A 12,929-nucleotide genomic window follows, 5' to 3' on the forward strand; every position below is an offset into this window, starting at 1 on the left:
TCTTTGTGTCCAAATCCCCTCCTTCTAAGGACACCTGTCATATGGGATTAGGGCCCCCTGTAATGACCTGATTTGAAGGATTATTTCCAATAAGGTCACATTCAGAGTGAGGACTTTAATACATGAATTTTAGGGAGACACAATTCAACCTGTAACAATGAATGTCTCTGAAGTTGGTTCAAGGAAAGGTCTAAAACAGCCTCCAGCACCACAATATAGTTAGAGCCCTGGTGGAAGGTTCAAGTTCTAAATTAGCCACTTGCCCTCTCTGAGCCTCAGATTTCTTCTCCAGAGAGCAGGAGATCTGGATGGGCCTCCAAAGCCCTCTCACCTCTCCAGGATTGTGCTGCTGAGGAAGTGAGAGAAGTTGAGGCCACATAATAGGGAAGTCCACGGTAAGGTTCTACTCCCTACAACTAGGGTGATCCTGACCAAGCACTGACCTTCTGAGCCTCAGGGGGTTTTTAACTGTAAAATGGAGACAGTGATGGGAGCTACTTCATAGACTGTATGATGGAATATCGCTCAGCCAAGAAAAGAAAGAAATCTTGCCATTTGCAAGGGTGTGGACGGACCCAAAGAGTATTATGCTAAACAAGATAAGTCAGAGAAAGACAAGTACCATATGATTTCTTTCATATGTGTAATTTAAGAAACATAACAATCAAAGGGGAAAAAAATGAGAGAGGGAGAGAAACCAAGAAACAGACCTAACTTAGAGAACAAACTGATGGTTCCCAAAGGGGAGGTGGGTGGGTGAAACAGGTGATGGGGACTGAGGAGGGCACATCTGAGATGAGCACGGGGTGCCGTACAGAAGTGTGGAATCACTGTATTGTACCCCTGAAACTGATATTATACTGTATGTGAACTATACTGGAATTTTAAAAAAAAAAAAACTTTTAAAAATACAGAACATAAATATTCTGCCAAAAAAAAAAAAAAACTAAACCAAAACCAAAAACCAAAAAAGGCTATGAGGACTAATAAGGCCTGCGAATTGCCCAGAACACAGTTGTCACTCATGTACATGAACTTTAAATGGCATTACCGCTCTTCATAGTGTCAGTCAGTTAGGCTTTGGATCTGGGACTCCGCTCTCTGCTCTCCGGTGGTGTCCACTGTCGGAAGGCAGGGACCCAGTGTCTTACGCAGTGGCTCCCATGGAGTGAGAAACTTTGGCGGCAACACTCTGGTAACCCAAAGGGACATGTTTTTCCCCAGCTCCACCTTACCCAAATCCTGTCCCATTCTATTTAGTTCATTCACACTCGTGTCATTAGGATTAGCACTAGAATTTCAGGTGATTTTTCCTCTCACTGTGTTTTATAATTTTTATACCATACAAAAGTGAGATAAACCATATTCCATTAGGGCATTTAACAGGGCTCTGTAGAGCAGCTGTGTAAATCCAGCCCTGCGACCTCCCTCCCCCGGGAACTAGGCCGCCAGAGGTACGCCTCAGCGTTTGGCTCCGACCTTCATTGAACTGTTTCCAATTTTCTCATGGGTGTCCTCACCTAGACTGGAAACGGTGTGAGGAAACAAACAGGGTTTCTTTCTCAGACTTAGCAGAGCGGACTTACTGATTCCCACAATGCACCAGCCCCTCTGACATAAAGCATCTCACATAATCATCCCCATAACCTTATGGGGCAGGTAAGGGTACTGTCAGACCACAGAGGAGCCCCTGAAGCTCAGAGGTCACACAGGTAGGCGGTGGTCAAGCCAGGATTCAATTCCATCTCTGTGTGACTCCTAATGCCATCCTAACCAAGTGTGCCCGCTCAGTAGATCTGTGGGTCCCTTTCCTCCAGCCTGAGCGGGGTTTTCCATGGCGGTGGTGCCCCCTAGTGGCAGGCTCGGAGCCATTCCTCAGCCAAGTTTCAGGCTCATTCTACCGCAGACCTGGGACATTCAACGCTTCACCGGGTGACCAACAGGGCTGGCCCTGGGTACCAGACCCTGTGCACACAAGGGATAACCAGACTGTGTACCCGAGCTGTGCTTCTTCAATGCCCCCACCAGGAAGACTCTACTCCTGAGAGGTCAAGGAAGAGGGGCTAGGGTCTTTGGGGCCAACAGCAACGAGAGGACCTAGAAGGTCTGGTTCCCCAACTGTACTTCTCACCTCCAACTTCCCAGTCAGGACATGCTGGCATGGCCATTCTCTGCTGGACCCTCCTGGGACTTCCATTTTCCAAGAGCTTGTTTACAGAGGAGAGGAGAAAGAAGAGGATAAATATGGCAGAAGTTCAGAACTTAAAGGTTTTTCTTTTCTTTCTCTCATTCTCTCTCTCTCTCTCTCTCTCTCTTTTTTTTTTTTAGTAATCTCTACATGCAACAAGGGGCTCAAACTCACAACCCCAAGATCAAGAGTCACACACTCCTCCAACTGAGTCATTCAAGTGCCCCATGACTTAAAGGTTCTTAATACGACACAGAGTTCCTTTCCCAAAAGATCCATCAAGATTCTTCAATAAATATTGAATCCTTACTGTGCTCCACAATGCTCAGGATCCAGAAATGGAGGAGATACTTTTCCTGTCTTTGAAAAGCAAACATATAAAGAATTACAATGCAACAAGGCAAGTACTTGAATATGGGACTTCGTCTGTCACCCCAGGAATGGATACCAGCACTCAAAACTGAGAAAAAGAATCGTCAAATATCCCCACCAACTGGCGAAAGTAGAAAACAGTGTGGGGTCAGACACACCTCCAACCCTCTCACCAACCCCCTGCACCTCTCCAGCCTCTAAGAGCTACCCACTCCTTCTGCCCACCTTGCAGGGGCCAACAGCAACAGGGCAGCGAACGAGGGATAGTGTGATATAGTCTGCCCTCCTGCCCCAGGTGTGGCAAGGACGCGTGGGCCAGCGGTCACCCTCTTCCTGCTTGCTCATTTGCCCTTGAGAGGCCTTTCCTATAGCCTGAGAAGCAATCACCACCTTTTCTGAAAACACTGTAATCATCAATCTGGCTTTGAGATAATCAGAGATATCTGGGAGCTGCATTAGCCTATATGGTAATCTGTAGCCACACGTGGCTATTGAACACTTGAAACGTGGCCAGTGTGAACTGAAATGTGCTGTGAAAAATATACACTGGATTTTGAAGACGTTGTACAGGGGAAGAAAATGTAATATATCTCATTAGTATTTTCAACTTGATTACATGTTGAAATGACAATATTTTGGACATAGTATTTGGATAAAATATACTATTAAAATTAATTTCACCTGTTTCACTTTTAGTGTGGCCAGGCCATTCACAATCACAAATGTGGCTCAAGTTAGAGCTCTATGGGATGGCACTACCCCGGAGGTTACAAACGCATAGGGGGCGCTCGCGCAGAGCCAAGTCTCTGCCTGCAGAACTTCGGAGGGAAGCCAACTGGCTTCTTAGCCTTTTTTAATGCTATCTTTTTTTTTTTTTTTAAGATTTTATTTAGTTATTAATGCTATCTTTTAAAGGTAGTTTTAAGCTGCTTCCTCTAAGATTTAAATGGCCCATAGTATGTTAACATGGATAATTTTTCTAGGCAGAAGTCCAAAACTCCTGAATTACAACATTCAAGACTAGAATTTTAAGGAAGGTGCAAGTTTCACTATCACAGCCAGACACCCAGTAATTCCATTCTAATAACTTATCATAAATTATTAACTTTGGACCCAGTAATTCCATTCTAAGAACTTATCATAAATTATTATTTAAAAAAATAATTATCATGAACAAATATTTACCTACAAAGATATTTACCCCGCATTTGTAATACCTGCCCCCCTAAAATCGACAACCAACTAAGTATTAATAAGGGATTAGTTAAATCATTTATGGTACAACTATATTATGGAATATTTTGTAACTACGACAATGGATGCAAATGAATATTTAATGACCTGAAAAGACATTTATGCTAAATTTTGTGGAAAAGGCCAGCTACAGACCTGCATGTCCATTATGTGTCAATTTTGCCTAAAAAAGAAAAAAATGAATAAAAACACTGAAAATTCTCCAAGGGATTTTTTTTTTTTTAAGATTTTATTAATTTATTTGGGAGAAAGCATGAGCAAGGTACGGGCAGAGGGAGAGGGACAGAAACAGAGACAAGCAGACTCCCCAGTGAGCGGGGAGCACAGCACGAGGATCAGGCTCCATCCCAGGACCCCAAGATTAAGACCCAAGAAGTCTGACAACCCACTGAGCCACCCAGGCGCCCCTCTCCACAGGATTTTAAATCCTCTCTGGACAGACTACGGGTGGCTTTCCTTATTTCACAAATGCTCTTTAAAAGTTATTTTTAAGTAGTCCTACCCAGTCTTCTTTACAAGTGACAACTTCTTCTTTTTTTTTTTTAATTTTTTTATTTTTTCAGCATAACAATATTCATTATTTTTGCACCACACCCAGTGCTCCATGCAATCCGTGCCCTCTACAATACCCACCACCTGGTGCCCCCAACCTCCCACCCCCCACAAGTGACAACTTCTTTCCCGGACTTTTCCTGCGCCCTCGCCAAAGGAAGAACCAATGTCTTCCCAATACCTAGCTTGGGGTTTTCACCGAGTTGCAGGTGGTCTTCTAGCCCCCGCGCGCACGTCACCTCCCCTACACGCCTGTACAGCCCCGCACCAGGGTCTTGCGTCTCTCTCTGCCCCCGCCGCACCGCCTGGATCTCACCCTGTCTGACCCGCCCGGTTATTGCAAAACGCAAACAAGATCTGGCCTGAAGGTTTCGGAGTCGGTTGAACGGGAATGCAAAGGTCGACATCGCCGAGACACAGTGCCAAGCCGGAACCGAGGCCCTACAGCCCGGCCGCACACCTCTTCCCGTGCGAGAATTACTCGCGCCACCCGGTTGCGGATCTGGGCGGCGGAGGCGGAACCAACTTTTCCAAACACAGCGCGGAGGTCGCTCGGCGAAGTTTGTCCCTTCGGCGGCACCGTCCCCCGCTGCGCCCGGCCCGGGTCACGTGAGCGAGACGCGCCCGGTGCCTGGGGCGGAGCAGGAGGTGTCGAGCTGCGGGATCCCGGGCCGGGCGGGAGGGATGGAGGCCACCTTGGAGCAGCACTTGGAGGATACGTGAGTAGCGCGGCGGCGGGGGACTTGAGCGGGACCCGAGGCGCGCGCTGAGATTGCCGGCCGGGCGTGTTGGGGACGCCGCGCGACGACGCCGCGGGCCTGGGGGTAGGGGAGAGGGTGACGCCGCGAGCCCTGTCCCGCGGCCGCGGGGTGGAGGGGGTGACCCGGAATTAAAATCCCGCAATCCCGCCGGGGCTCCGCACCCTCCCTCCGGGAGCTAGTCTCCGCAGCCCAAGGCCAAAACCGCCCGTCGTGTTGCAGTTGTCTGTATGGCAGGGTCATTCCTCAGTAGTTTTAGGAAATGGGTTTATTTGGGGGAAGGTTGTACCAGGTGTGCAAAGCGAACCCTGCAACGTGAACATAAACACAACTCTCTCCTCGCGTGTGTAACCAGTTACTTGGTGCTTGAGGAAACGAAAGACCTCTCAAATTTTCGAACAAGTAATATCCACGTAAGGTGTAAAATTGAAAGTTCAAGAAGGCGCACCGCGAAACAGCTCCCTCCCACCAGCGCCCCTCAGTTTCTCCCACTTCCCCTCCTGGAGGCAACCGGTGTTTTTTCGTCATTTTGAACAACGGCGACAAAATACTGATAAATTGTCATGTCTGCGGCTCTCAGAAGCTCAGCAGTACCTGACATAATCTTTTCTCCCATCACACGTACATTGGTTTAACTATTAAATTTAAATTAGTTCATTGTAGTTTAATTTTTCTCAGCGTGATAAAAAAGCAGTGGTTTAAAGCGCAACAGTGCCTGATACATAGAAAAACCTGTAGGTGTGTGTTATAATTATTTGAATTCATTTCCTGACATCATCTGCTTCATTCCGCTGGTGCTCCTGGAATTAGAATGAAGAATCCATCCATTGTTGGAGTCCTGTGCACAGATTCACAAGGACTTAATCTGGGCTGTAAGTATGTCACCATCTCCTCTGGTGGGTTGCATAGCATTTGAGATTGACTAGGAGCCTAGTGTGCTACTCTCTAGTTTTTGTACTTCCTGTTATCCTGCCACTTTCTGGGTTCTTTGGTAAGAGTAGAGTTTATCTCCAAACGGGATTAGAAAATTGAAACTTTTCAGTTGGTATTTATGAAGGTAGAAGCGGTCCTTGCAGTTCTTGCACTAGAAATTGTTCCTACTAAAATAGTATTTGAATTATTTTAAATTGGGTCTAGCAAGGACCTCAGATAATGACATCAGGTACCATTGGTTGAGAATGGGTGCAGACTGCTAGGGTTTTGTATGCTTTATCTCTGATTTCACAGTAACCCAGGAAGATGGACAGTGCTCTTTTGTAGTCCGAATACACCTGAGTAAGAGAGTAGGCGGTAAAAATGAGAGCTTCAGAGTTGAATGCATGGGGTCAGCCCCCTGCTCTTCCATTGCTAATAGTGTGACCTTGGACCAAAAATTCTGAGCCTCAGTTTCTCTGCTGGCTTGTTTTTGTTGGTTGGCTAATTGGTTGGTTGTATAGATTTCTTTTCAAAGGTAAAAACTCTTAGTTTAAATACAAGTCTAAACAGAAATACTCTGTCAAAGTCAGTGATAATGTCACTTCCAGACACTCACCAGTATCTTCCTTGTCTTCTCTAAGTGGAGAAAGGGGTCTGACATTTTATTCATGTACATCCTTCTTATCTGCAGTATAATATACAATTTCTTGTGGGCACAATAACTTCTCCACATCTGTATCAAGAATGTGAAACCCAAAGTCCCCCTCCATGGCCACGATAATCTCCACTTGGTCCACACGGTCTAAGCCATTTGTTCTTTTCATCAAATGGGAATTTACCTAGAGCTTTTCTGGGTCGATTTTTTCATTGAGTTTAAAGACTTTGGTTTGTTTGTTTTTATAAAGAACATGGTCTTTGATTCCCTCTCATGTCAGAGGAGGCACATCAGGATCCTGGCAGCCGGTCTGTAGAACTGCCCAGACCCTACATGAGCACTGAGGCCGCCTGCACCAGCACAGCCCTCATCTGGGCCTCTGTGGGGCACAGGATGGTGCTGAGCAGGCAGGCCTTGGCCAGTGAGGGGGCATTGGGCAGCAAAGGTCTAGGGCAGTTGGCTGACATGGGTGGAAAGGACATGAGCTGCCAAGGCTATGCCAACCCAGGATCTCTGTATTGGCTTGTGGTTTAATAATGGCAGTAATTAAAGAATTGCATTTACTGAGCACCTGCTATGTGCCAGGCACCATTCTAAGTGCTTTCCCCAAACTAAGTCATTTAATCCTTGTAGCAGCCCTGTGAGGCAGATGAAGAAATTGAGGTTGAGTAACTCGCCCCAGGTCACAGAGCTAGGGTTGAGCTAGGATTTCAGTCTGGCTCCAAAACCTCTTAGTCACGGTGTTGTAAGATTATATAATGTGTGTGAAACACTCAACACAGAACCCAGACATGATGCTCAATAAATGGTAAGAGTTACAGATGAGATAAATCCTGAAAGGTAAGTAACTAAAGTGTTCAGCTAATTCATGTCCCAACTCGTAAACCAAGGACTCCTCCCTCCTTACTCCTCTTTACTGCAGGCATTTTTAAAGCTCTGAATTTCTGCTGGGAGGGTAACTGGAAGAGGTAATCTGTGTCACTCAGATTTTACACAAATCTGGTTGGGAGAAAAAAGGCAGATTTACTTGAGGCGCTGGTTGATGGAAAGCCTGAAATTCAGGTGTGGAAATCTAAAATGAAATTAGTTCCTCCAAGAAACCTTCAGGACCCAAAAGACTGCACCGTCTGTCCAGTTAGTGTTTTCTGTAACCATAGGAAATCCGCCGGCTCTGCCACACTGGTGTGTCTGTTTTCCGCTATAGTTCCAGGCAGGCAAGCTTGTGCTGCCTTTGTATGTGGAAGTGTAAACTTAGTAATTACCTTTTGTATCGGGCACCCAAGATTATCTACAGGAGAAAACAAATTTTAACAAAAAGCCAGTTAAGTTTGTATTTGAAAACAGCCAGCTTATTCAAGTCGAAATAACTGCACACAGAATATTCACGTGTGCTGTCAACCAAGGTGATCTTGCAACTGAACTCCTGAGTAAAGACTTTTGTATCCTTTGAGGTTGAGCTCACTAAAAGAAAATCAGGTTTCCCATGAGGAAATTATTCGTTTCAACAAGTCTCTTGCCCTTACTGCTTTTTGTCAACTTCACCTTTGAGTGTCTTGTTGGTTTCACGAAGCTTCCTGTAAAAGGCATTTATGGCTTTCAGAATGACTTGAATTATAGCTTCCTTATAGGTGCGAGAAAGTGTTCAGAGATGGTGATGAGAGTGATTGGAAATTGAGAGTCTCCTGGCGCTTTATTGATTTAAGAACTGTTGTCTGGCTTTCTTGTTGATGTAACCAGCTGAATATCAGGACAAAGTCATTTCATGTCGGTACCTAACCTAAAAGACCATGAACTGAGCCTTCTTTTTGTGAATAAATCAGTTGGAGATTCTACTATAGCTCTGTACTCATGGACATGATTACCTATCTTCCAGGCCGTGGGACCCTATCAGATGAGCACGCCGGGGTGATATCCGTTCTAGCCCAGCAAGCAGCTAAGCTGACCTCAGACCCCACTGATATCCCTGTGGTGTGTCTAGAATCAGATAATGGGTGAGTACATGTTGGCAGATTCTTTCCTTCTTAATCAGAAAAGTCACTGGGAAGGTTGAGTGAGGCCTGCCCTGTGTTATTAGCGATTTGCATTCAAAGAACTTGGAGGGAGGCTCTTCACTCTTTGGACCACAAAATAGACTGATCTCCGAAGCTTAACATGCTTTCAGACCACAGTGACATTTAAATGAAGAGTAAGAATTGTCCTGACTGTCAAGAAAAAGAAAGTAATAAATAGCATAGGCAAAGACCAATCAAGGAACAGAAACCACTTCCGTAGTAATAGAAATACTAAAGCGGTTCCAGGTGAGCATCCTCGGAGTAATAGTAAGTGATGAAAGCAGAGTATGGAACTGCACAGTGTGATCAGTTTTGTAAAAAGAGCAGACAATGCACGATGGTATACACGCAGCTAACAAAACACAGTAGTGCCTGTCTCTGAGCTGTAGGATTATAGATTCATTTGTGTATTTTATACTTTTCTGTATTTCCCAAATGTTTTCTTATATTCATATATTGCTTTCGTACCTTAAAGAAATGATAAATAATATTTTTTTAGTTGTATCCTAAACCAAACAGTGTCTTTAATCTTCAGCAGACTCCCACTTGTAACATTTTATGGAATATCTTTGCCTTTCAGGAACATCATGATCCAGAAGCATGACGGCATCACGGTGGCGGTGCACAAGATGGCCTCCTGACGGCTTATGGCGGTTCTCCAGCAGCCTGTCGTTGGGGCTTGATCCCACCTGTGTAAATTATCTTAGACAACTACACCAGTCCCAATAGGCCATTTATTTCGTGTGCATTGGGCACTTGTCTCTTAATTTCAGAGTAAGCTTCTTTTGGACACTCAATGGACTGACTTATCCAAATATTAATAAGAAAGGATCATGTTTTGAAGCAGCAGGTCCCAGTCACTTTGTACATAGAATTTTCTTACATTCAATAAATCTGGTCAGAGAAAAGCTTGGCTCTTTTCTGGACTGTTTAAATTCTTAGCAAATGTTCATTTTTTTGAATTACCAAATTATATATTTTTTAAAATCTTTGCTCCAAGTCAGTCTCTTCTCTCTGAGAAGCTTCCTGAACTACAGACAGTCTCACACAAGTGTCCATGGATACTGAAAACCAATTAAGCCTATACCCACCCCATAACAACATAATAGCTATTATCATTAAGTACCTATTAGATACCAGGAACTCATGTAATTCTCACTGATAACCCTATTTGTACTCTTAGCTGCCCCATTTTGCCTTTGTGTAACTAAGGCTAAGGGATTTGCAGAGTAACTCAGGGACGCCTGGGCAGCTCAGACAGTTAAGCGTCCGCCTTAGGCTCATACCATGATCCCAGAGTCCTGGGATCGAGTCCCACATCAGGCTTTCTGCTCACTGGGGAGTCTGCTGCTCCCTCTCTCCTCTGCCCCCCATCCCACTCATGTTCTCCCTCTCTCTTGCACTCTCAAATAAGTAAATAAAATCTTAAAAAAAAAAAGACTCCCAACTCAGAGCTTGTACTTTGAACACCAGACCATTATAAAAATAGGCATGTTTGGTGAGAAAAAACTAACACCTGAACGTAGAAGACAACATTATCTTTTCTTTAACCTTTATAGTTCTCAACAGCAGACTGGAGCACAGGCAGGCACAGATGACCTGATTTTGTTGAATTTAAATGCAGTCCTGTTACTCTTTAGCAATTTAGTATTTGACAGTATAAAAAAATCTCCAGAATATTATTTATTCCAAAATATCAAGCACCTCCAAATACAAGATACTATAAGAGGATACAAAGATTTTGCATTAAGACCTGGTTCCAGCCTTTGAGTTCGTACTCTGATAGAAGGGATGTGCACATATGTTGTCTTCACCAATACTTGACATGTAGTACATGTTTGTTTTATATATTAAAAATTGTTCATATGTTACATTGTCTTTGTCTGTCTGGCCTGCCTCTGCATAGGGTTTGTGGGCAGGGGCATTGTCTTAGTCGATGTATTCCAAGTACTTAGTACCAGGACACAGTAGGCACTGAATACTTGCCAAATAGAAGAATATATAACTAATAGAAGAGAGATTTATGGAAAGACCTAGGCCTTCCCAGGCAGAGGGAGTGGCAATAGCAAACACCAGTGATAGACCAGGAGGACTATCTATGTAATACTAAATGTTTTAGTTTGGTCCTACAGTAGGAGGTGAGAAAGCTGGGAGGTAGGGAAGGAACTTAAATATCTACTTTTTAAGAATCCTGGGGCTTATCCTGTTAACAGAATGGAGTTTGGAATAAATAAGCCTCTAATCTGAGCTTAAAGATGAATCTGATGAGGTAGACCAAACTCACCTCTTTTCAAGCACAAAAACTTGCTCTTAGTATTTATTTCCAGTTCATAACCCTGAGTGATAGGAGCCGATCTTTAGATTCGCTACACGCTAGACACATGCTAAACAATTTACATGGAATTAGCTCATTTAATCCTCTTACAAGCTCTGGCCCCCATTTCAGAGGAAGAAATAGGCTCAGCAAGATAAAGTCCTTAGCTCAGGATCAAACGTGAGTGACAATTAAAAAAAAACTGACAGATGGGGCACCTGGGTGGCTCAGTGGGTTAAGCCTCTGCCTTCAGCTCAGGTAATGATCTCGGTCCTGGGATTGAGCCCCGCATAGGGCTCAGCCGGAAGCCTGCTTCCCCCTCTCTCTCTGCCTGCCTCCCTGCCTACTTGTGATCTCTGTCGAATAAATAAATAAATTTTTAAAAATCAGGAGAAAGGAAAAGAACAAAGGAAGATAACTGCATTGTCTAATCTAGAGATAGGAAGCACTAGGTGCCTTGGAAAGAAGCAGTCGACTCAGAAGGACGGGTCAGAGCAAAGATGGCTGGGTTTGATTTTAGATATGCTGAACTTGAATTTCTAACCGCACATGCTGGTGGGAATGCTCAGAAAGATACATGTATCAGGTGCTCACTTTGTAGCAGACACAGTGCTACACCTCCCATTGCCTGTAGAACAAAACCTGAAACTTACATGGTCTCCCATGCGCTGCAAGATCCGGCCCCTGGCCAACCCTTATGCCACATCTCAGACCACCCTCTGCCCGCACTGTCTAGCATAGTGCCTGACACACACAAGGCACTAATGAAACTAATAAACAAACATAGTTCCTCCTTTATTGAATGAAACTAATAAACGAACATAGTTCCTCCTTTATTCTTCATAACAACCTTCAAGGTGGGGCAGAGTGCCCCCATATTTATTGATGAAAAGAGTGCTGCAAGGAGTTCAGGGTTGGAGACCGCTGATTTTTGGGTCTGTACAGAGCTGCAGCTAAAGTGGAATTGTATGTGATCTGATGCCACCAAAGTAGGATCTTGTGTGCATATACAGAAATCTCCTACCGGTTCTGTTCTTCTACCATCTCTCTATATTATTAGTCCTCGCCAAAAAACTTGCAAAGTAGTTTTAGCTACATCTCACAGATCTGAAAACAGACTCAAGGTAACCCGTCTGGAGTCCCCAGGCTTAAAAAATCAGCAAAGCTGAGATTCTAACCAAGTCTGCATTTCCCACCACACCTGAAAACTCCTTGTATGCCCCAGGTTCTCCGAGCAGTTCATTGGAGGACCCTGCATCCCTCCCAGCCTCCGTGAGTGACTGCCTGTTCCCACACACTTTGAACCTGACCTCCCTCCCACCCTCAGCATCAGAACTCTCTATCCATATAAAGCCTACCCTCAGCTCATCCCGCTATCAGGACTATAGAGTGCCCTGCTTTAAAAGAGCAACAAGTGCTCCCCAGACCACCCCCACCACAAATTAGTCCCACAGATGTTTCCTCGAAAATGCTTGTTAGTATGTAAGTACAACACACTAACAATTAGAAACATTGTTAGTAACCACAAATAACTGTCTGAAAAGCCTTCACCTTCCCTCTTTAGGCTTTTGCCCTCTGCTGAAAGTCTGCACCTCGCAAATGCATAAGCTTTTCCACCCCAAACGCAAGGCATCTTCCCTAACCACGAAGCTCTGCTCCTGTCAGCACTTTCATCAGAAAGTATTACAGAGTTTGGTTTTAAGAGCCTGAGAAATCCCTTGTTTTTTTATAAGAGAGGAAGCATAAATATGTGCAGGTTTTCCGGATAAAACAAGAAAAACACACTCTGGTTCAAAACCTAGAAAGCTGGTGCTAGGGAGATGAAAGGTGATTTCCTGTTGCCTTTTTTATTATATTTTATTTTTTGATG

At 44.4% G+C, this 12,929-nt stretch overlaps 1 protein-coding gene and 1 long non-coding RNA gene across 2 annotated transcripts; one reads left to right on the forward strand and one right to left on the reverse strand.

The window, feature by feature from the left end:
* Positions 1-237: 237 nt before the first annotated feature.
* LOC125098770 (uncharacterized) lies at positions 238-2,545 on the reverse strand. Its single transcript, XR_007126945.1, has 3 exons — positions 2,499-2,545; positions 2,132-2,207; positions 238-346 (listed from the first exon to the last, which is right to left on the reverse strand). It is a non-coding gene; the product is annotated as an uncharacterized LOC125098770 (long non-coding RNA).
* A 2,352-nt stretch (positions 2,546-4,897) lies between these two features.
* On the forward strand, positions 4,898-10,616 carry LAMTOR5 (late endosomal/lysosomal adaptor, MAPK and MTOR activator 5). The gene is made up of 4 exons (XM_047727872.1): positions 4,898-5,085; positions 5,935-5,996; positions 8,568-8,685; positions 9,326-10,616. The coding sequence occupies exons 1-4, from the start codon at positions 5,051-5,053 to the stop codon at positions 9,384-9,386; spliced, it is 276 nt and encodes a 91-aa protein (XP_047583828.1). The 5' UTR covers positions 4,898-5,050; the 3' UTR covers positions 9,387-10,616.
* Positions 10,617-12,929: the final 2,313 nt, after the last annotated feature.

This window comes from Lutra lutra, chromosome 4 (genome assembly GCF_902655055.1).
Source record: "Lutra lutra chromosome 4, mLutLut1.2, whole genome shotgun sequence".
Taxonomy (NCBI): Eukaryota; Metazoa; Chordata; class Mammalia; order Carnivora; family Mustelidae; genus Lutra; species Lutra lutra.

Excerpts from the sequence above, each read along its gene's own strand:
- LAMTOR5 (XM_047727872.1), top strand. The coding sequence starts at position 5,051 with ATGGAGGCCACCTTGGAGCAGCACTTGGAGGATAC. Across the intron at positions 5,997-8,567 it reads ACAAGGACTTAATCTGGGCT|GCCGTGGGACCCTATCAGAT; the intron begins GTAAGTATGTCA and ends CCTATCTTCCAG. Across the intron at positions 8,686-9,325 it reads TGTCTAGAATCAGATAATGG|GAACATCATGATCCAGAAGC; the intron begins GTGAGTACATGT and ends TTTGCCTTTCAG.